This window comes from Stenella coeruleoalba, assembly GCF_951394435.1.
Source record: "Stenella coeruleoalba genome assembly, chromosome: 14".
Classification (NCBI taxonomy): domain Eukaryota; kingdom Metazoa; phylum Chordata; class Mammalia; order Artiodactyla; family Delphinidae; genus Stenella; species Stenella coeruleoalba.
This window is the reverse complement of record NC_137160.1, coordinates 40,169,772-40,191,993: the sequence shown is the minus strand read 5'-3', so window position 1 is coordinate 40,191,993 and position 22,222 is coordinate 40,169,772. Positions and strand designations below refer to the sequence as shown.

At 41.8% G+C, this 22,222-nt stretch overlaps 1 protein-coding gene and 1 long non-coding RNA gene across 2 annotated transcripts in view; one reads left to right on the top strand and one right to left on the bottom strand.

The window, feature by feature from the left end:
* Positions 1 to 11,958, bottom strand: part of LOC307197420 — a 67,747-nt gene extending 55,789 nt beyond the window's left edge. Inside the window, exons 1-2 of the long non-coding RNA XR_013831403.1 lie at positions 11,758 to 11,958; positions 2,260 to 2,346 (exon numbers count right to left, since the gene is read on the bottom strand). This is a non-coding gene — a long non-coding RNA (uncharacterized lncRNA). The remainder of the gene's footprint in view (positions 1 to 2,259; positions 2,347 to 11,757) is intronic.
* Positions 11,959 to 12,115: 157 nt separating this feature from the next.
* ZNF397 (zinc finger protein 397) lies at positions 12,116 to 20,681 on the top strand. The gene is made up of 4 exons (XM_079941787.1): positions 12,116 to 12,168; positions 13,482 to 13,975; positions 14,251 to 14,392; positions 17,063 to 20,681. Exons 2-4 carry the CDS (start codon positions 13,568 to 13,570, stop codon positions 18,109 to 18,111), a joined length of 1,599 nt encoding a protein of 532 aa, XP_079797913.1. The 5' UTR covers positions 12,116 to 12,168; positions 13,482 to 13,567; the 3' UTR covers positions 18,112 to 20,681.
* Positions 20,682 to 22,222: the final 1,541 nt, after the last annotated feature.

Below are 22,222 nucleotides of genomic sequence, written 5' to 3'. Positions count from 1 at the left end.
AATTCTTTTACTCAATATGAAAGTGTTATTACCTGCAGCAGTATAATCCCAGTCACAAAAAGATGATATAAAATAAGGAATTTTTAAAAGCAATACAAATCCAGAAAAAGTAAGCAAACTGGACTGTACCTCCTGAAAAATGTTTTTTAAATAAAAGTATATGTTGGCATTTGGGAGGCCTAGAGGTAATACTGGGTAGTATATATATTAGTCATTTCCCACCATGTTACCTAACAAGATTAAAAGAAATGAACTTCTCATTGTTGCCAAATAGAAACCCAATGAAGATTCAATAAGTTCACTGTTCGATTAAAAATTCAATTAAAACATCAATCTCCTTCTAGTAACAATTAATACAACAACAAAAGAATATAGGTAAATAATACAAGCTCAAGACAACCAAATTAGATTTTTAAACAGGTCCAGCTTACCACAAATAACAGTTATAATGAAATGACGTGCCTTTTAACACCTAAGTCCTACAGCTTTAAAAACAAAAACAAAAACCTCCCCTCCACAATTTAATGTTTCCTACCCACAAAACCACTAGAAAATATTTCATTCAGCTTCTTTAGTAGAGATGTTCTTTTCATTACTCATAATCCATTCATTTAGAAAGGCATTGCCTTTCCCCGCCCCCCCCCCAATCTTAGAATGTATCTTTCTTTGTTGAATCACCCCTAAGGCAGAACAGAATCCTGGTGGAAGATCTTTCCGAAGTGGCTGGCAGGATTAAGAGCTAGGATGAGATCTGTCATTGTGGTTAACCCATAAAGGGAAAAAAGAAAAAGTAAACAACAATAGGAGCCTGTCTGTAGCTTTATCTCTGTTCTAGGCATGGTAAATGAAAGAATGTACCTCATGAGCAACCTCAACGGCTTTCTTTGACATTGAGGCAAAGAGAAACAACTCAGTAAATAAGGCCTTTGTTTACTGTCTTGTGTGCTACAAATAAGCATTGTCTTGTTCTGTTAATACATCTATTATGTCTCTAAAAAAATACAAAGCTAAATTGGTGAAATAACAGTAACAGTAATAGAATTTAATTGTGTAATAATTATTGTTGATATTCCGTATTAATGATTTGGCATCTTGGAGTCATGGAGCCATGCTAATGACGCAAGGTTTTTTACAAACACCTCCACCATCAGGCATTCGGAAATCTGTCACAAACCCTCCAATCACAAGCATCAGCTGTGTGTTCTGCTTCCCACTCCGTAGGAGACATCCCCACCTAGCTCTTCTCAGCACTATAACAAAGGTTTAGTCCCAGTTCTCTCTACTTCTCCCTGTAAGTGACGCCGTATGGCCCCATGTGGCACGTGGTGCCTACCATCCTCTGGGTAACTGTGAGTCATAAACTCTTCTTTCAAAGGTTGTTGTCTGCACGTCTGTCAAAACCTGATTAAAATAAATCTTAGGTTAAAATAAAGAGTCTAAGTAGATTATTCAAAATTTTCCTTTCTGAATATTCTACGTCTTTGAATCCTTCAATTACTATCACTAGTTTTGGTATTGTTAAAAGGTAAACTAAGGATCATGTAAATTTTGAAGAGTGTATTTGAGCAAACATCAAAGCAAATCAGGCAGCACCAAACTGAAAATGGCTAGGAGCACTCCACTGCAGGAGCTAAAGCGAAGGGTTTATAGAGCAGACGTGGCGTGGAAGCGAAGCAAGGAAATTGATTGACTATTGCTTAAGTGATGGCCTCATTTGAGAAAGCCTAATTGGCTCTTCGTGATTAGCTGTTCTTAAGTTTCACTTTCTTGACCTTGAGGTATTTACACGAATCAACTCTGGCTTAGGTTTTGGTTTGCTTATACAGGCTGCCAAGGCATTAGAGCCACCTCGCTCAAACGACCTCCTTATTGAATCACTTTAACAGAACCAATGCTCTCTCTTGTGTATTTGTTTGCTAGTCATACTGGGGAGACGACAACAGAAAAACAAAACCCCTGCCCTCATGAAGTTTATACTCTAGGTGTTATAGTTGTTAAGTGAAGTGAGGAAACTTATCTTTTATTTCATTTGATTCCCTCACTTTTCTTACATATACTAATATTCAATAATATTTGCTGAGTGAAAGAATGATACATTTTCCTTTAAGCATCAGAAGCCATTTTCTTTATCTTTACAACTGAACAGTGGTTTACAGTTAAGTTTACCTCACTTGATGAAGACCATGAAGTATAGCATTGCTAAATGATATTTACACAATTCAAGCAGTTGGACTTTACTGAATAAATAGCTTTACTCACCAATCACCAGTTTATGAATGAGTAAGTGGGTCCTCACCAGACACTGAATCTACTGATGCCTTGATCATAACTTCCCAACCTCCAGAACTGTAAGAAATAAATTTATGTTGTTTATAAGCCACTGAGTCTATGGTATTTTTGTTATAGCAAAATGGGCTAAGACACTATGTAAGTGGAAATTGTCGACTAAGGCTCTTAAAAGTAATCAGTTGCTATCCCACTAGGAATTTAAACCAAGCCCTAGAAATTTGCTATAAATCTCTAGTCTACATCTCTTGCAACTAAGTAACTGTTTTATATTTTAAATATCTGTACCATCTTGTAAGGAATGATAGGAATTTGAATTTTTTCAAAGTGTCTCACTTTCTTACCCATATAGGCCTATTACCTATAATAAGATTACCTACTGAAGTAGATGCTACTGTTGCACACTCATTATTCATCTATCTAACCCCTTTTTCTGTCTTTTTGACATAATCCTAATTTTGTTCACCTTCCCCAGACTGTCTGTGTCTTTCAGGAGAGGCTGGGATATGAATCTCAATTGGCCAAGCCTATCTTGGAGGCCTCACCCCTTTGTTAGTGATAGGCATGAACAGGTGAAACAATTTTAACTAATGAGATATGTGGGAAAATCTGCTGGGGGGAAAGGTTTTCCTTAGTCTTAAAAAGAGACTGAATATAAGGGTGTCCCCCTTTTCTTGCCTCTGGGTATTATCTGTAATCTGTAACTGAGACCATTTTAGGACCATAAGGAAAACCAGACTGGAGAACAAGCCAACACACTTAAAGACAGAGGAGCAAAAGGAGGGAAGGAACCTGGGTCCTTGACAATATTGTCAATTCATTGAATTAACCAACCCTGGGGATGGCCTGACCTCCATGCACCTAGCTTTGTTAAGTAATAAAAAGGCTTAAACTTTAAGGATATTTAGTAAGGTTTTCTACCACTGCAATTGAGAGCATTTCTTCTCTCTCTCAATAGCTCCGCGCCTAAATAGTAGGCTTCTCAATATAACCAGGTGTGGTAGATTTTGAATGCAATAACTGCTTAAATTTCCTCCTATGTTCAAGCTGTTCTTCCTGTTAAAAGGTAGTCTATTTCAAGACGCTTCCCATGAGACTAGTCCTGCCAGCAGAATACAGAAGAAGTATTATGCATATATAAATATAATGCCAGTTCCAGACCTAGGTCTTAAGAGATCAAGCATCTTCCCTTCCTCCTTCACTGCTGGAAACCAGGATGACGTAAGAAAGCCTAGGCTAACTCCCGAATGATGGGCCACTACGTGGAAAGAAACTTTATGGAGGAGAATCAAGTAACTCCAGCCAAAAGGCAGCACCAAGACCACAACAATGTGAGTGACACCATCTTGGACCTTCCAGTCCCAATTAGGCCAAGAGGACAGACACATAAAGCATCTCTGCTAAGCCCTGTCTGAATTCCTGACCACAGAATTCTGAGCAATAAAACACCTGCTGTTTTTAGTCACTAACTATTGGAGGGCCTTGTTAGGCAGCAACAGCTGAAACACAAGGTTGTATTATTTGTTCTCTTGCTTTGTAAAATTACCATAGTCTGTGCACAACGATTAAGAATTATTTAGTGAGCCACTCTGAATGCTAGTGAATATTTTTTTCCAAATATGTGTTTTAATTGTCTTAGCTCACAAAGGAGAATGTGTTTCTATGCATGTATCATCTTGTACTAACATTTACAAAAAAATTAAATACTAATAAGAGGGGAAATATTTGTAACAAATGAGAGTCCATATCCTCAGCAAATAAAAACCTCTCTCAAATACAAAAGAAAAATAGTAACACCTCAATTTTAAAAACGGGAAAAGCCTGAGATTTATTAAGATGGCGGAAGAGTAAGACGAGGAGATCACCTTCCTCCCCACAGATACATCAGAAATACATCTACACGTGGAACAACTCCTACAGAACACCTACTGAACGCTGGAAGAAGCCCTTAGACCTCCCAAAAGGCAAGAAACTCCCCACGTACCTGGGTAGGGCAAAAGAAAACAGAAAAAACAGAGACAAAAGAACAGAGACGGGACCTGCACCAGTGAGAGGGAGCTGTGAAGGAGGAAAGGTATCCACACACTGCAAGCCCTTTCGCGGGCGTAGACTGCGGGTGGCGGAGCGGGGGAGCTTCGGCGCCGCAGATGAGAGCGCAGCAACGGGGGTGCAGAGGGCAAAGCGAAGAGATTCCCGCACGGAGGATCGTTGCCAACCGGCACTCACCAGCCCGAGAGGCTTGTCTGCTCACCCACCAGGGCGGGCAGGGCTGCGAGCTGAGGCTTGGGCTTCAGTCGGAGCGCAGGTAGAGGACTAGCGGCGTGAACACAGCCGGAAGGGGTTAGTGCACCACGGCTAGCCAGGAGGGAGTCCGGGGAAAAGTCTGGACCTGCCGAAGAGGCAAGAGACTTTTTCTTCCCTCTTTATTTCCTGGTGTGCGAGGAGAGGGGATTAAGAGCACTGGTTAAAGGAGCTCCAGAGACGGGCGCGAGCCGCGGCTAAAAGCGTGGACCCCAGAGACGGGCATGAGACGCTAAGGCTGTTGCTGCCGCCATCAAGAAGCCTGTGTGTGAGCACAGGTCACTGTCCACACCCCCTTCTGGGGAGCCTGTGCAGGTCGCCACTGCCAGGGTCCCGGGATCCAGGGACAAATTCCCCGGGAGAATGCACGGTGGCCCTCAGGCTGGTGCAACGTCACGCCGGCCTCTGCCACCGCAGGCTCGCCCCGCAGTCCGTGCCCCTCGCTCCCCACGTCCTGAGTGAGTCAGAGCCCCCGAATCAGCGGCTCCTTTAACCTCGTCCTGTCTGAGCGAAGAACAGACGCCCTCCGGCGACCTACACGCAGAGGCGGGGCCAAATCCAAAGCTGAGCCCCGGGAGCTGTGAGAGCAAAGAAGAGAAAGGGAAATCCCACCCAGCAGCATCAGAAGCAGTGGACTAAAGCTCCACAATCAACTTGATGGACCCTGCATCCGTGGAATACCTGAACAGAAAACGAATCATCCCAAATTGAGGAGGTGGACTTTGAGAGCAAGATTTATTATTTTTTCCCCTTTTCCTCTTTTTGTGAGTGTGTATGTGTATGCTTCTGTGTGAGATTTTGTTTGTATAGCTTTGCTTTCACCATTTGTCCTAGGGTTCTATCTGTCCGTTTTTTTTTACTTTTTAAAAAAATTTTTTGTAGTAATTTTTATTTTAATAACATTATTTTATTTTACCTTACTTTATTTTATCTTCTTTCTTTCTTTCTTTCTACTTTTTCTCCCTTTTATTCTGAGCCATGTGGATGAAAGGCTCTTGGTGCTGCAGCCAGGAGTCAGTGCTGTGCCTCTGAGGTGGGAGAGCCAACTTCAGGACACTGGTCCACAAGAGACCTCCCAGCTCCACGTAATATCAAACAGTGAAAATTTCCCTGAGATCTCCATCTCAGCACCAACACCCAGCTTCACTCAACGATCAGGAAGCTACAGTGCTGGACACCCTATGCCAAACAACTAGCAAGACAGGAACACAACACCACCCATTAGCAGAGAGGCTGCCTAAAATCACAATAAGTTCACAGGCACCCCAAAACACACCACCAGACGTAGACCTGCCCACCAGAAAGACAAGATCCAGCCTCATCCACCAGAACACAGGCACTAGTCCCCTCCACCAGGAAGCCTACACAACCCACTGAACCAAATTTAGCCACTGGGAAACAGACACCAAAAACAATGGGAACTACGAACCTGCAGCCTGCAAAAGGTAGACCCCAAACACAGTAAGATAAGCAAAATGAGAAGACAGAAAAACACACAGCAGATGAAGGAGCAAGATAAAAACCCACCAGGCCTAACAAATGAAGAGGAAATAGGCAGTCTACCTGAAAAAGAATTCAGAATAATGATTGTAAAGATGATCCAAAATCTTGGAAATAGAATAGACAAAATGCAAGAAACATTTAACAAGGACCAAGAAGAACTAAAGATGAAACAAGCAACGATGAACAGCAAAATAAATGAAATTAAAAATACTCTAGAAGGGATCAATAGCAGAATAACTCATGCAGAAGAACGGATAAATGACCTGGAAGATAAAGTAGTGGAAATAACTACTGCAGAGCAGAATAAAGAAAAACGAATGAAAAGAACTGAAGACAGTCTCAGAGACCTCTGGGACAACATTAAACACACCAACGTTCGAATTATAGGGGTTCCAGAAGAACAAGAGAAAACGAAAGGGACTGAGAAAATATTTGAAGAGATTATAGTTGAAAACATCCCTAATATGGGAAAGGAAATAGTTAATCAAGTCCAGGAAGCACAGAGAGTCCCATACAAGATAAATCCAAGGAGAAACACGCCAAGATACAAATTAATCACACTGTCAAAAATTAAATACAAAGAAAACATATTAAAAGCAGCAAGAAAACAAAAAAACAACAAATAACACACAAGGGAATCCCCATAAGGTTAACAGCTGATCTTTCAGCAGAAACTCTGCAAGCCAGAAGGGACGGGCAGGACATATTTAAAGTGATGAAGGAGAAAAACCCACAACCAAGATTACTCTACCCAGCAAGTATCTCATTCAGATTTGATGGAGAAATTAAAATGTTTACAGACAAGCAAAAGCTGAGAGAGTTCAGCACCACCAAACCAGCTTTACAACAAAAGCTAAAGGATCTTCCCTAGGCAAGAAACACAAGAGAAGGAAAAGACCAACAATAACAAACCCAAAACAATTAAGAAAATAGGAATAGGAACATACATATCGATAATTACCTTAAATGTAAATGGATTAAATGCTCCCACCAAAAGACACAGATTGGCTGAATGGTTACAAAAACAAGACCCATATATATGCTGTCTACAAGAGACCCACTTCAGACCTAGAGACACATACAGACTGAAAATAAGGGGATGGAAAAAGATATTCCATGCAAATGGAAACCAAAAGAAAGCTGGAGTAGCAATTCTCACATCAGACAAAATAGACTTTAAAATAAAGACTATTACAAGAGACAAAGGAGCACACTACGTAAGGATCAAGGGATCGATCCAAGAAGAAGATATAACAATTGTAATATTTATGCATCCAACATAGGAGCACCTCAATACATAAGGCAAATACTAACAGCCATAAAAGGGGAAATCGACAGTAACACATTCATAGTAGGGGACTTTAACACCCCACATTCACCAATGGACAGATCATCCAAAATGAAAATAAATAAGGAAACACAACCTTTAAATGATACATTAAACAAGATGGACTTAATTGATATTTATAGGACATTCCATCCGAATCAACAGAATATACATTTTTCTCAAGTGCTCATGGAACATTCTCCAGGACAGATCATATCTTGGGTCACAAATCAAGCCTTGGTAAATTTAAGAAAATTGAAATTGTATCAAGTATCTTTTCCGACCACAACCCTATGAGACTAGATATCAATTACAGGAAAAGATCTGTAAAAAATACAAACACATGGAGGCTAAACAATACACTACTTAATAACGAAGTGATCACTGAAGAAATCAAAAAGGAAATAAAAAAATACGTAGAAACAAATGACAATGGAGACACGACAACCCAAAACCTATGGAATGCAGCAAAAGCAGTTCTAAGAGGGAAGTTTATAGCAATAAAATCCTACCTTAAGAAACAGAAAACATCTCGAATAAACAACCTAAACTTGCACCTAAACAATTAGAAAAAGAAGAACAAAAAGACCCCAGAGGTAGCATAAGGAAAGAAATCATAAAGATAAGATCAGAAATAAATGAAAAAGAAATGAAGGAAATGATAGCAAAGATCAATAAAACTAAAAGCTGGTTCTTTGAGAAGATCAACAAAATTGATAAACCATTAGCCAGACTCATCAAGAGAAAAAGGGAGAAGACTCAAATCAATAGAATTAGAAATGAAAAAGGAGAAGTAACAACTGACACTGCAGAAATACGACAGATCATGAGAGATTACTACAAGCAACTCTATGCCAATAAAATGGACAACCTGGAAGAAATGGACAAATTCTTAGAAATGCACAACCTGCCAAGACTGAATCAGGAAGAAATAGAAAATATGAATAGACCAATCACAAGCACTGAAATTGAAACTGTAATTAAAAATCTTCCAACAAACAAAAGCCCAGGACCAGATGGCTTCACAGGCGAATTCTTTCAAACATTTAGAGAAAAGCTAACACCTATCCTCAAACTCTTCCAAAATATGGCAGAGGGAGGAACACTCCCAAACTCATTCTATGAGGCCACGATCACCCTGATACCAAAACCAGACAAGGATGTCACAAAGAAAGAAAACTACAGGCCAATATCACTGATGAACATAGATGCAAAAATCCTCAACAAAACAGTAGCAAACAGAATCCAACAGCACATTAAAAGGATCATACACCATGATCAAGTGGGGTTTATTCTAGGAATGCAAGGTTTCTTCAATATACGCAAATCAATCAATGTGATACACCATTATTAACAAATTGAAGGAGAAAAACCATATGGTAATCTCAATAGATGCATAGAAAGTTTTCGACAAAATTCAACACCCCATTTACAATAAAAACCCTCCAGAAAGTAGGCATAGAGGGAACTTTCCTCAACATAATAAAGGCCATATATGACAAACCCACAGCCAACATCGTCCTCAATGGTGAAAAACTGAAAGCATTTCCACTAAGATCAGGAAGAAGACAAAGTTGCCCACTCTCACCACTCTTATTCAACATAGTTTTGGAAGTTTTAGCCACAGCAATCAGAGAAGAAAAGGAAATAAAAGGAATCCAAATCAGAAAAGGAGAAGTAAAGCTGTCACTGTTTGCAGATGACATGATACTATACATAGAGAATCCTAAAGATGCTACCAGGAAACTACTAGAGCTAATCAATGAATTTGGTAAAGTAGCAGGATACAAAATTAATGCACAGAAATCTCTGGCATTCCTATTCACTAATGATGAAAAATCTGAACGTGAAGTCAAGAAAACACTCCCATTTACCACTGCAACAAAAAGAATAAAATATCTAGGAATAAACCTACCTAAGGAGACAAAAGACCTGTATGCAGAAAATTATAAGACACTGATGAAAGAAATTAAAGATGATACAAACAGATGGAGAGATATACCATGTTCTCAGATTGGAAGAATCAACATTGTGAAAATGACTATACTACCCAAAGCAATCTACAGATTCAATGCAATCCCTGTCAAACTACCACTGGCATTTTTCACAGAACTAGAACAAAAAATTTCACAACTTGCATGGAAACACCAAAGACCCCGAGTAGCCAAAGCAATCTTTAGAACAAAAAACGGAGCTGGAGGAATCAGGCTCCCTGACTTCAGACTATACTACAAAGCTACAATAATCAAGACAGTATGGTACTGGCACAAAAACAGAAAGATACATCAATGGAACAGGATAGAAAGCCCAGAGATAAACCCACGCACATATGGTCACCCTATCTTTGATAAAGGAGGCAGGAGTGTACAGTGGAGTAAAGGACAGCCTCTTCAATAAGTGGTGCTGGGAAAACTGGACAGGTACATGTAAAAGTATGAGATTAGATCACTCCCTAACACCATACACAAAAATAAGCTCAAAATGGATTAAAGACCTAAATGTATGGCTAGAAACTATCAAACTCTTAGAGGAAAACATAGGCAGAACACTCTATGACATAAATCACAGCAAGATCCTTTTTGACCCACCTCCTAGAGAAATGGAAGTGAAAGCAAAAATAAACAAATGGGACCTAATGAAACTTCAAAGCTCTTGCACAGCAAAGGAAACCATAAACAAGACCAAAAGACAACCCTCAGAATGGGAGAAAATATTTGCAAATGAAGTAACTGACAAAGGATTAATCTCCAAAATTTACAAGCAGCTCATGCAGCTCAATAACAAAAAAACAAACAACCCAATCCAAAAATGGGCAGAAGACCTAAATAGACATTCCTCCAAAGAAGATATACCAACTGCCAACAAACACATGAAAGAATGCTCAACATCATTAATCATTAGAGAAATGAAAATCAAAACTACAACAAGATATCATCTCACACCAGTCAGAATGGCCACCATCAAAAAATCTAGAAATAATAAATACTGGAGAGGGTGTGGAGAAAAGGGAACACTCTTGCACTGCTGGTGGGAATGTGAATTTGTACAGCCATTATGGAGAACAGTATGGAGGTTCCTTAAAAAACTACAAATAGAACTACCACATGACCCAGCAATCCCATTACTGGGCATATACCCTAAGCAAACCATAATTCAAAAAGAGTCATGTACCAAAATGTTCACTGCAGCTCTATTTACAATAGCCCGGAGATGGAAACAACCTAAGTGTCCATCATCGGATGAATGGATAAAGAAGATGTGGCACATATATACAATGGACTATTACTCAGCCATAAAAAGGAACGAAATTGAGCTATTTGTAATGAGGTGGATGGACCTAGAGTCTGTCATACAGAGTGAAGTAAGTGAGAAAGTGAAAGACAAATACCATATTCTAACACATATATATGGAATCTAAGAAAAAAAAGAGTCATGAAGAACCTAGGGGTAAGACAGGAATAAAGACACAGACCTACTAGAGAATGGACTTGATGATATGGGGAGGGGGAAGGGTAAGCTGTGACAAAGTGAGAGAGTGGCATGGACATATATACACTACCAAACGTAAAATAGCTAGTGGGAAGCAGCGCATAGCACAGGGAGATCAGCTCAGTGCTTTGTGACCACCTAGAGGGGTGGGATAGGGAGGGTGGGAGGGAGGGAGACGCAAGAGGGAAGGGATATGGGAACATATGTATATGTATAACTGATTCACTTTGTTATAAAGCAGAAACTAACACACCATTGTAAAGCAATTATACTCCAATAAAGATGTAAAAAAAAAAAAAGGGAAAAGCCATTTCCATTTAGAACCATAAATGGTCAGTAAACATGTGAGGAAAATATGAGGTGGGCTTCCCTGGTGGCACAGTGGTTGAGAGTCCGCCTGCTGATGCAGGGGACATGGGTTCATGCCCCGGTCCGGGAAGATCCCACATGCCGCGGAGCGGCTGGGCCCGTGAGCCATGGCCACTGAGCCTGCGCGTCCGGAGCCTGTGCTCTGCAACGGGAGAGGCCACAACAGTGAGAGGCCCACATACCACAAAAAAAACAAAATGAGGCACCATTTTTTAATCTACTGAACAGCCAAAGAAAAATATAAACCATAAAACTTAAGCCAGCTAAGTTCCAGTGAAAAATGGAAAAGTCCTGCATTAGAGGTGCAATGTCTGGGGCCCCAGAGTGTCCTTGAACTACGGCGATTTCGGCGTCTCTTGTCACACGTTGCCTGACATTGGGCAGAGTCTATGGCTGTAAAATGAGCATAAATAGCTATCGCACAGAGCAGTTGGAAGGCTCAAACGATACGCAGAGGGAAAAGGAATATAAATGGTTGTTACTTTTTGTTCAGCGCGTTCATCCACGGGTTTACTCCTGTCGGCAGTACGGGAAATGCACAGGAATTACAGGAAAATGACACGACACAAATCAGGAGGAAGAAAGCCAGGGTAGGAGGTGGCCGAGGCGTGCAACAGTGCCCTAGGGGATGGCGACGTCCCCCTAAGATCCCCGCCTCTAGAGCATCCGAGCCCTGGCGTCGATACTCCACGGGGCCCGCAGCCACCCCGGGAAAGCGGTGGGAGGGCCGGAGTCACGCGCTGATTGGCTGACTGTGAGCACGGGGCGGGACGGATGAAGGTTCGGGGGTGGGGGGGGCGCGCGAGCGGAAGGCCGCGAGCGCGCATTTCCGGTCTTTGTGGCCCGCAGCTGCAGGTCCGGGGCTCGTACCCTGGCGGCTCCTGAGCTTCGCGGTGAGGGACACGGGGCCTGAGACGGAGCGGGGGCGGGGAGGGCGCGCGGCCGGGGCAGTGGGTGCTGGGTGGAGGAGCCCCGCTCCTCGGCCTGCCCATCTCCGGGTCTCGGCACCTTGTCCGGGCGGCGTCTCCGAGTGTCCTGGGGACGCAGAGGAGACCAGCACTGTCCCTGCTTTCCAGCGGAAAGGGCAGTTATTCCCCTACCGCCGTGATTTCGCAGATGCTGCGATTTAACCGGGATATAAAAATAGAAAGGCTAGTCGGCAGGGCTGGTTAATAAACCACGGATTTGTAGGCTAAATATTCTGTTTTCTAAAGTTAACTGTAGTGTTAGTGTTCAGATGTACTGATCTGTCTTGCTAATTCAGGGGTACACCTTTCTATCAATAATCTCCCATCCAAAGATCAGATCATGATCGGTCTATATATTACAAAATTAAAAACAATTATTTGTTGCCATATTTCACTTTTTAAAATGTTTACTCCCCTATCTTCTAAGCTTTTTGAGAGTTGAGATTAACGTTTTTGCTTTTGTGTCTCTATAATATCTGACATTTGCGCACATGGTAAGCATTTAACAAATACTTCTTGGTTAATTTCTAGGTAGACTCATTTATTCACGAGCAAAAACCTTTGTATCTTAATACCTGGCTCGGGACAGAGCCCATAATAAGTGCCTCAATGTTGAAGAAGCGCATTAAATACTAAATTTAATCAAATGGCAAACGTCCAACAATGTTTTTATTTAAATCAACTCATGTTTAATATGGATTTTTTAAAATGTTTTATTACTACCTAAATGAAAAGCACCATTATGTGCCATAGGTTAAAGGTAACTAAAAATAAACGTTTAAAAATCCGCATATCAAATCCTAGCTAAATACTGTTACCCATGGAAGTCTGAGGCCTATAGTTTATTTAAAAGGGAATTCTGTAAGTAACATCTTCAGAAGGTGTTAAAGACAGACTATTCTGCTTGATACAAACAGGATTGAAAGAGAATTGAAAAGGAAATTCCTCAATATGTGATTCATGTTAATATTGCATTCTTTTGCCTCTAAAATAATTTCTCATAGCATAAATGTGGTAGGAATTCTACAAAATGAGAGACGTTGAATGAGGTGATTTTTAGTTTTGTCATTTGATTATTACTTAGTTACAGTCTCAAACCTGATCCCTTTCCGTATATTACTCCGATGACTGATCTTTATTATTGTAAGTTCTTAGAGCGATGACTGATCTTTATTATTGTAAGCTCTTAGAGGTTTATTTTCACTGCTGTAAGTTAACAGTGCTTTTATATCCTTCAGGAAAGAAGAGATTACTCAAAAGCAACTGAAGTAGAGGACCCAGTTGTAGTGAGCTTTTTGCTAAGCTGTTTCAGCCCAGAACGGCTATGGAATCCAGAGCAGTTTCAACCCCAGTACCTCAGAATTCTCAGGAACAAGAGCTAATACTAGTGAAAGTAGAAGAAAGCCTTTCTTGGGGTCAGAAACTTAAGCAGAATGGGAGTACCCGATCCTGCCAGGAATTGTTTCGCCAGCAGTTCAGAAAGTTTTGCTACCAGGAGACACCTGGGCCCCGGGAGGCTCTGGGCCGACTCCAGGAGCTTTGCTGTCAGTGGCTGAGGCCAGAGTTGCATACGAAGGAGCAGATCCTGGAGCTGCTGGTGCTGGAGCAGTTCCTGAGCATCCTGCCTGAGGAGCTGCAGATCTGGGTTCAGCAACACAGTCCAAAAAGTGGCGAGGAAGCTGTGACTCTGTTGGAGGATTTGGAGAGGGAATTTGATGATCCAGGGCAGCAGGTGAGAACAGGGAGATGTGATATGTTTTGGGAAAAGGAATCTACTTCCTGGAGCATGTGGCGGCATCATAAGAATGGGGTGAGAATTTGTCTCTACTGAACCATAACCCTGAAGTGACTACCAGGGCCATACCTGTCTCTGTCCTTAAACAGTTCTTTTGTTCCTATCCGTCATCCCTGGAGATGTCTTCGGTGACCTCTTGGAGATTTTTACTAAGCATTTTCCCTAGGGATTTTCTCACAAAGAAATTTTCTCACAAATTTTACTGATTTCAGGTCCCAGCTAGTCCACAGGGACCAGCAGTGCCATGGACAGATTTGACATGTCTTGGAGCATCCCAGGAGTTAACAAACATCGAACTCCAGCCTTTAAAGACACAGCTGAAACCCTGGAAACCTTGCCTTTCCCCCAGAAGCGGTAAGAAATAGAAACTCATCTGGGAACTGTTATCAGGCCTCTGGTCTTGAGGGTAGAGAATTAACAACATTTTACAGCATGCCCCATGTGAGCCTCGCGTTTATTATTCTCGAGTGGAGGTGCTCACTCTTGAGCACCTTTGTATTCAGCAATCCTGATGCATTGCAGTCAGCCCTCCTTCTTTCAGTTTCCCCATCATTTATCCACTTATTCCTTCATTTCATGACTTAATAAGGTGCTAATACACGTCTGTATTGTGGTAGGCACTGGGTCTCTATCCTGAAAGAACTTTCAAGCCTAAATGGGGTGGTGGACAAGCAAAAAGGCAATTACAATACAGTATAGGGTAGTAAATTACAGAATAATTAATGTACTATGGGGGCACATATAAAGGCACCCACCCTAACTCCACCTTAGAGGTCCAAGGAGTACTTCCTGGAGGGAGAGACATCTAAGCTAGGACTTGAACTCTGAGTAGAAGAAAGCCAGGTAAATAGGTGGGAGGAGGAGATTCCTGAGCTAAAGGGAAAAACTGTTTCTCTGCTCACAACATTTCTGACACTGCATATGTGGGGTTTTCCCTCCCATCAAGCAATTCTGACACTAACTACCCAGAACCAGTGCAGACCCCACAGGTTAAGATTTCAGTCCCAAGAGATTGCCTCCCACATCAGATGCCAGTTGCATGTAATGAGTCCCCAGATTATCCACACTTCTGTCCGATATGGCTGCAAATTGGTGCTTCCACAACCCCCTCCTCAGGTTTCATAATTTGCTATAATGGCTCACAGGATTCAGGGAAACACCTTACTTACCATTACCTGTTCATCATAAAGGACAGAAATGAACAGCCAGATGAAGAGGTCCATAGCACAAGGTCCAGAAGGGTCCTGAGCACAGGAGCTTCTGTCTCTCTGGAGTTTGGGGTTCACCACTCTCCTGGGTGCATTCACCATCCCTGAAGCTCTCTGAACCCCTTTGTTTAAGGTTTTTATGGAGGTTTTGTTAATTAAATCATTGGCCATTGGTGATTGATTAACTCAATCTCCAGCCCCTCTCCCTGGAGGTCAGAGGATGGGTCCAAAAGTTCTAACACGCTAATCAACCAGCCGCCCTGCCCTCCAAGAGTCAACTCATTAGCATAACCTCCAGCACCTTCTCATCTCTACCACAGAGGAAATTTTCAGGGGTTTTAAAAGCTCTGTGCCAGGAACTGGGGATGAGGCCAAATCTATATTTCCCACTTACAGTATCACATGAGCAAAGTCCACAAAATCCTGAAGGTGAGAGATTACAATCCATTCCGGGAATTGCAGGTAATTCAATTTAACTTGAAGAGAGAACTCCTAGGGGAGAGCTGGTTAGAGGGAAACTAGAGACGAAACTGGGACACAGGTTGTGAAAACGTGTCTGTCATCCTCATTCGTTTGCACAGTATAGTGGGGAACAGTTGAAGGGTTTTAGACGAGTGAGTGACATGATCAGATTTGTGTTTTAGGACTCAGTTGCAGAGCAGGAATGGATTTGAGGAAGGCAAGAGTAGAGTCTGGTTAGAGACAGTTGTAATCCAAGTGGCCACAGTGAATAAATCAAGATGTATTGTGGTGAGAGGTGGGAAAGATCACAGCTGACTCCTGTTCTTCTGCATTTAACTTGAATTGCAGTAGCTGGTCATTGTTAAACGTGGAGCATGTGGGAGAGGAGTTGAGGGTGATACTCAGGTTTCGGTCTTGAACAACTTGGTTAATGGCGGTGCTATTCATATAAGTGGGAAAACATAAGGGAAAAAAATACATATGATGATGCGTTTAGTTTGGGACATTTTGGTGCTTGTCAAATATTTACAAGTAATATGGCCAATTAGCATTGGATACGAGAGTCTAGAGCTTCATAGAACTGGGATAGAATTGGGGATCTGGGGAGATATTAGCTTATAACATAAGTAGTGATTGAAGCTTAGGACATAGAGAGTTGGTGGAGTGAGGATATATGAGAGCTCAGAACAGAACCCTGAGGAACTTGTGTTCGAGTGATTGACCTTGAATCTAAGAAGGAACAACCACAGAAATCAGGCTAATGTATTTGGAAGAGAATGGCTCTGGAAGGAAGATGTGGTCCCCAGTGTCAGTGCTACAGAGAGGCCAACTAAGTAAGATCCAGAAAGAAGCCATTGGATTTAGCAACTATGAAGTTGATTTTGATGAGAGTAGTTTGGGGGGTGGGAGGTGCACAGGTATGGCAGAAACCAGATTACAGAATGGGAACGAGTACCGACAACCGTTTGAAGAAGCTTTATTCTCAGTGGGATTGATGTTGCATGAGGGAGATGTGTAGGCAAGGAGCTTGATTTAAAAAGATGAGAGAGACTTGAATTTATTTAAATGCTGACGAACAGGAGTCAGCAGAGAAAGAGATTGAAAACAATAGGAAAGGAATAGTGGGTAACTGATCAACTGAAGTCTCAGAGGAAGCAGGAAAGGATAAATTTCAAACTGTAGATGTAGACCTTAGTATTAGAAAGGAGGAAGGACCCTATTTTGACCAGTTAAAGAAAAGATACATGCAGATGGCTTTATGTTTGTAAGTAGAAGCATCTATTTTCTCTCACATAGAAAGGGAGTATTGAAAGTGGAGAAATAAAAAGTTGGTTTTTTGCTGTTATCATTTCAGATTGTGAGAACAATGGATCAGCAACAAAGAAGGACATTTCAGGAGAGAAATCGCAAAGATTTCCCCGGGAGCCTTCATTTGGAGGAATTAGTGAACATGAAAGCAGTTCAGAGTGGCAGCAAGGAAGTGCTACAGGGGAGAAATTAAGAAGATCCCCTTCCCAAGGGGGCAGTTTTAGTCAAGTAATCTTCACACACAAATCTCTAGGAAACAAAGACCATCCTGAGCCCCAGAGAAGCTTGATTCTAAATACAAACTCTATAACGTATCAGAAAGTTCCTGCAGAAGAGAGACCTTACAGGTGTGATGTATGCGGGCACAGCTTCAAACAGCATTCTGCTCTAACACAACATCAGAGAATCCATACTGGAGAAAAGCCGTACAAATGTAGCCAGTGTGGGAAGGCCTTTAGTTTGAGGTCCTATCTTATTATTCATCAGAGAATTCATAGTGGTGAGAAAGCATATGAATGTAGTGAATGTGGGAAGGCCTTCAACCAGAGCTCAGCCCTCATTAGACATCGGAAAATCCATACTGGTGAGAAAGCTTGTAAATGTAATGAATGTGGCAAAGCATTCAGTCAAAGTTCATATCTCATTATCCATCAAAGAATTCACACTGGTGAGAAACCCTACGAGTGTAATGAGTGTGGGAAAACCTTTAGCCAAAGCTCAAAGCTTATTAGACACCAGCGAATTCATACAGGAGAAAGACCTTATGAATGTAATGAGTGTGGAAAAGCTTTCAGGCAGAGCTCAGAGCTGATAACCCATCAGAGAATACATAGTGGGGAGAAACCCTATGAATGTAGTGAGTGTGGAAAAGCCTTCAGTCTGAGCTCAAACCTCATCAGACACCAGAGAATTCACAGTGGAGAGGAACCTTATCAGTGTAATGAATGCGGCAAAACCTTCAAAAGGAGCTCAGCCCTTGTTCAACATCAGAGAATCCACTCTGGGGATGAGGCTTACATATGTAGTGAATGTGGGAAGGCTTTCAGGCACAGATCAGTCCTCATGCGCCATCAGAGAGTCCACACTGTAAAGTGACTTATGAATACAATCAATACTGTACATACTTCAGTCAGGCTTCTATCTTTGTTAGTCAAAAGGGTTTAATTTAATTTGGAGTAAGACTCCATGGAGGTGGTTGTACAGTACTAGGTCTCGAATCAATCTGACTTTATACAGCACTTGCCAGTGCTCATGCACATTGTCCCCTGAAAGCTTTTCCTGTGACTAATTAGAAGAGCAGACAGAAGAATCATTGCTTCCACCTTTCTCTTACCAGTAAGAATACTCAGGAACTGTGAAAGATGGGACTATAGCATTGAAACATCTTTTTCCATGAGAATGTCACAAAGGGCACAGCAACTCTGTCACTGCATCTAATTGTCAGTGGGCCAGATTTGGAGGGTGGTGTGGAGAGTATGAGGGACGTTTTGTCTCAGGAATGCAAAAATTGTACTGACCAGTTAAGAACAGTGGCAGGGCAGCAAGATATGGGGAAACAGTTTCATCAATGACTTATTGAGCCCATGGCAGACCAGAAGTGAGATAGTGAAAAGGAAATACAAATTAAGTTATCCAACAGTTATTTTTTGAGTGGCTGCTTTGTGCCAGGCACTAGGGATACAGTGGAAAATAAGACCATACCTTCAGTTTCACGGACAACACAAACAGGCAGTGACACTATGGTACGATCAGTGCTGTGTGATGTTAAGGAGTACCTGGCCCAACCTTGGATCAGGGGAGGCTTCTGAGAAAAATTATCTGAAGGATGAGTGGCCAGGAAGGTAGGCCGGCCAGGAAGAAAGTCTGACACATCTGAGGAAAGGAAAAGGCCATTTTGCCTGGAGTATTCCTTTATGAGTTCCTTTTGAAGTGGATTCCTGTCTGTAGGAAAAGCATGCATGTGGCCAGAATCTCTGTTTACTACAGTGCCTATAGTGAAACGTGAGCCAGTGGAGAAATTTGTTAATAGACAAAACCTGGAGTCCTTGGAGCATGGCGTGGTGAGGAGCTTTGTCTTGGTTTGTATGACCCCAGGGAAGGGTTAAAACGTAGCTTCCTTGTCCAGCCTGGAGGTTAGGCCTTCCATGTGGGTGAGGGCAGAGCCCAGTCTAGAAGTTAAGAGTCTTAAGAGTTCCAAATCTCACCCTCGCAGACATAAGGACTCCTTTGGTTCTTGAGATGTGACCAGCGCTTCTGTCGACTTCCTCCTAACTCCCCAGGCTCTGGGTCGGAAGCCGCTACGGCTGCCGTATCATTTGTTTCTGGGTCTGTACTCCCACAGTTCCTAGTGCACACCCCTAGGCTCAGGCACTAAAAACTTCCTCCACTGCTGGGTCTGTTACTCTCCAGGCGCCTCACATGTGTTCAGTTTTGTCATATCAGCAGTATTTCAGTCTTGTGAACTTTGTTAAAGACCATGCTAAAGGGAAATAACAGTAATAGTCACGGTCCATCCAGAGAGACTGCCCTCTTCTGAGGGACCCAGCAGGAAAAGGATCCCTAGACTGGTGCTTCTCAGTGCAATGCAGAAAGGTGTATAGGTTAGTCAGCAACAGAAAGACATGTTATTTAAAATACCTAATAGGTCAGAGTTACAACACACCTTACCAAAAATTCAAGCCTTTGGGAATCTCGAGTCCTGCACATAGGAAGAGTTTTCATGAGGATAAATAGAGAAGTAATGCTTCTATTGGGGCATGAGCATGTACTAACCAGTAAGAATGGCAGGAGGACTAGATGCCCCTGCTTGGAGAGAATGTGAGAAAAGAAAGGGCTAGGTTAAATAACAAAATAGCGTGGTAAAGCTATTCAACTCGTTTTCCTCTTCCACAGAGGAAGATCCAATCAAACTGAAAAGGGCAAAACAAATGTTAAGTAGGAATTGATACAACATATATTACAAAAGGCAAATATTCTTTATATAGAAAGTTCTTACATATATCGGTAAGAAACAATAGGTACTTGCAAAGGGCTTTGTGTATATGTATTACTTCTCAGCCCATAGTTTGCGGATGAAGAAATGAAGGCTTGAGGTCATGGCTTACTCAAGGTTATGTAGCTACAAAGTGGTGAGCTCAGACTTTAGACCCAGGCAGTAGGAATCCAGAACGTGTCTGGGGAGCCACTACTCTGTACTATCTCCCCATGAAAAAGTCCCAATAGAAAAAAGTAGTACTTAGATAGGCAAATCACAAAAGAATAAATGCCAATGGACAGTAAATATTAGCCTTGCTAGAATTAAAAATGTATATTAAAGCAAGAGTTGAGATGGCGCTTTTTTTCCCTCATAAAACTAACAAAGATTCAGGGAAATTGGGGCTCTAATGCTGCTGGTGAGATGTGAGCAGATGCTGTCTGTGGCAATCAATACCAGAAGCCTTAAACATTGCCTTTTGACTTTAAAATTCTACCTGGAAATGTATGCTTCAGAAACCATCATGAATGTATACAAAGTCTTAAAAGCTGTTAAAAGTGATGTTGATTAATATTAAATAAGAAAGTGTTCATATCTTAAGTAAAAATATAAGACGATATGTACAATACGATTTGTGTAAAAATATATTTATGCATTAAAAATATTGGAAATATATATAATCTTAATGCTATACTGGTTATATCTGAGTAATAAGATTATAGGAGATTTAATTTTTTCTTGTGTTTGTGTCTTCCAATTTTTTCTACAATAAATACCTAAAATTTCTAAAGTTAGAGAAAAAAAGGTTTAAAAGGGACTGGAAGCCCAGGATAGCTGAGAAATTATCAAGAAAAGCATGTGCTTTCTATGGCATCTTTGTGCCTTCCAAGTCCTAGGCAGTTAGCTAACTCGTTAACTGATCTGTGACTTCCTAACTGGTAAGTGACAATGGCAGATATACTCATCTGACTAGTGTACAACAACAACAACAAAAAAAAGTGCAAATTATAAATCTCTGTGCAAATGTAAGTTATTTGCATGAAAGTGATTATAGTTGAGAAAAGCAATAGCCTTGAAGTGAAGACTTCTGTTCTCATTAGTGCTTCTCCGTGAATTCTGCAGCCATAAGCAAGTCACCTGACAACTCTGGACCCTCAGTTTAAGAAAGCTGAAGTAGGTGATCTCTTACAGTTAAAGCTTCAACAGTCTATATGAAACAGGGGGGGCACCAAGTAGGTGGATGTCAAAGGTAATTGTTTCCTTCACCAGAGTTGCCTGAGGAAAAGTAATCCATCCCTTTCCTTTCTGCTCAGAGCCCTCATTTCTCTTGGCATAGAGGCAGTCCACTGTTTACCTTAAATGGGTCCTGTGCAGATTCATGGATTTAAGAAGATGTGGAATTTAGGCAAAGTGCTTAATATCAGTTTCCTACCTCTCCACTCCTCCCTCCTCACTTCCACAGGCTGCAGTTAACACTGTCCAGATGAGAGGATTCGAAATTTAAGCAAGTCTGACCTTGGTCTCTCCAAGCCCCCCTGTGAACAACTTTGCTTCTTTTGCCCCGTAAAGTGAATCCTCAGAGCAAGGAGGATTGCCAATCATTTCCATGCAGAAGGAACTGACCTGAAGAGCATTTCTGCAAAGTCAAGAGGAAGGGTGAGCGGGGTAGGCAGACCTACCCCCTGCTCTCTGATGGCCCAAAACCAGATGTTGCTGCTCAGTAACTTTATCGTTCACAGCTCTCTTGTTGGCAGGCACAAATGATGATAGATCTAAAGGGTCATGGGGTGTTCCTGCACATGTGTGTCTATTAAGGACCTGCTGAGAGGGGAGGGGAAAGCTGTGGCATTCTCCCAGGCTCTTGCTCCCAAGGTGGGGAAGCGTCCTGATTCTTGTGGACGATGCTTCTGTTTGTAGAGGCTACTTGCTCTCATGCCCATGTTCTTTCAACCACAGTGCAGCTCCAGATGTCCCCTCAATTTTGTGACTTCACCTGGTGAACTGCAGCCCCAGGGACTAGGTATCGTTTCCAGACATGTTTTGGCCCAGGAATCAAAGCTAAGACCACCAATTCCCTGCCTTCTTCCCACAACTCCTTCCCCCATTCTCCCAGCACATCTCCATTCGTGTTACGGTGCTCCCTATTACTGAATGATTAGTTTCAAAGCAAAACTTAAAACTCAAATTTATTAGAAGACGTCTTGTATTACATTCTAATACTAAATAGTTAAA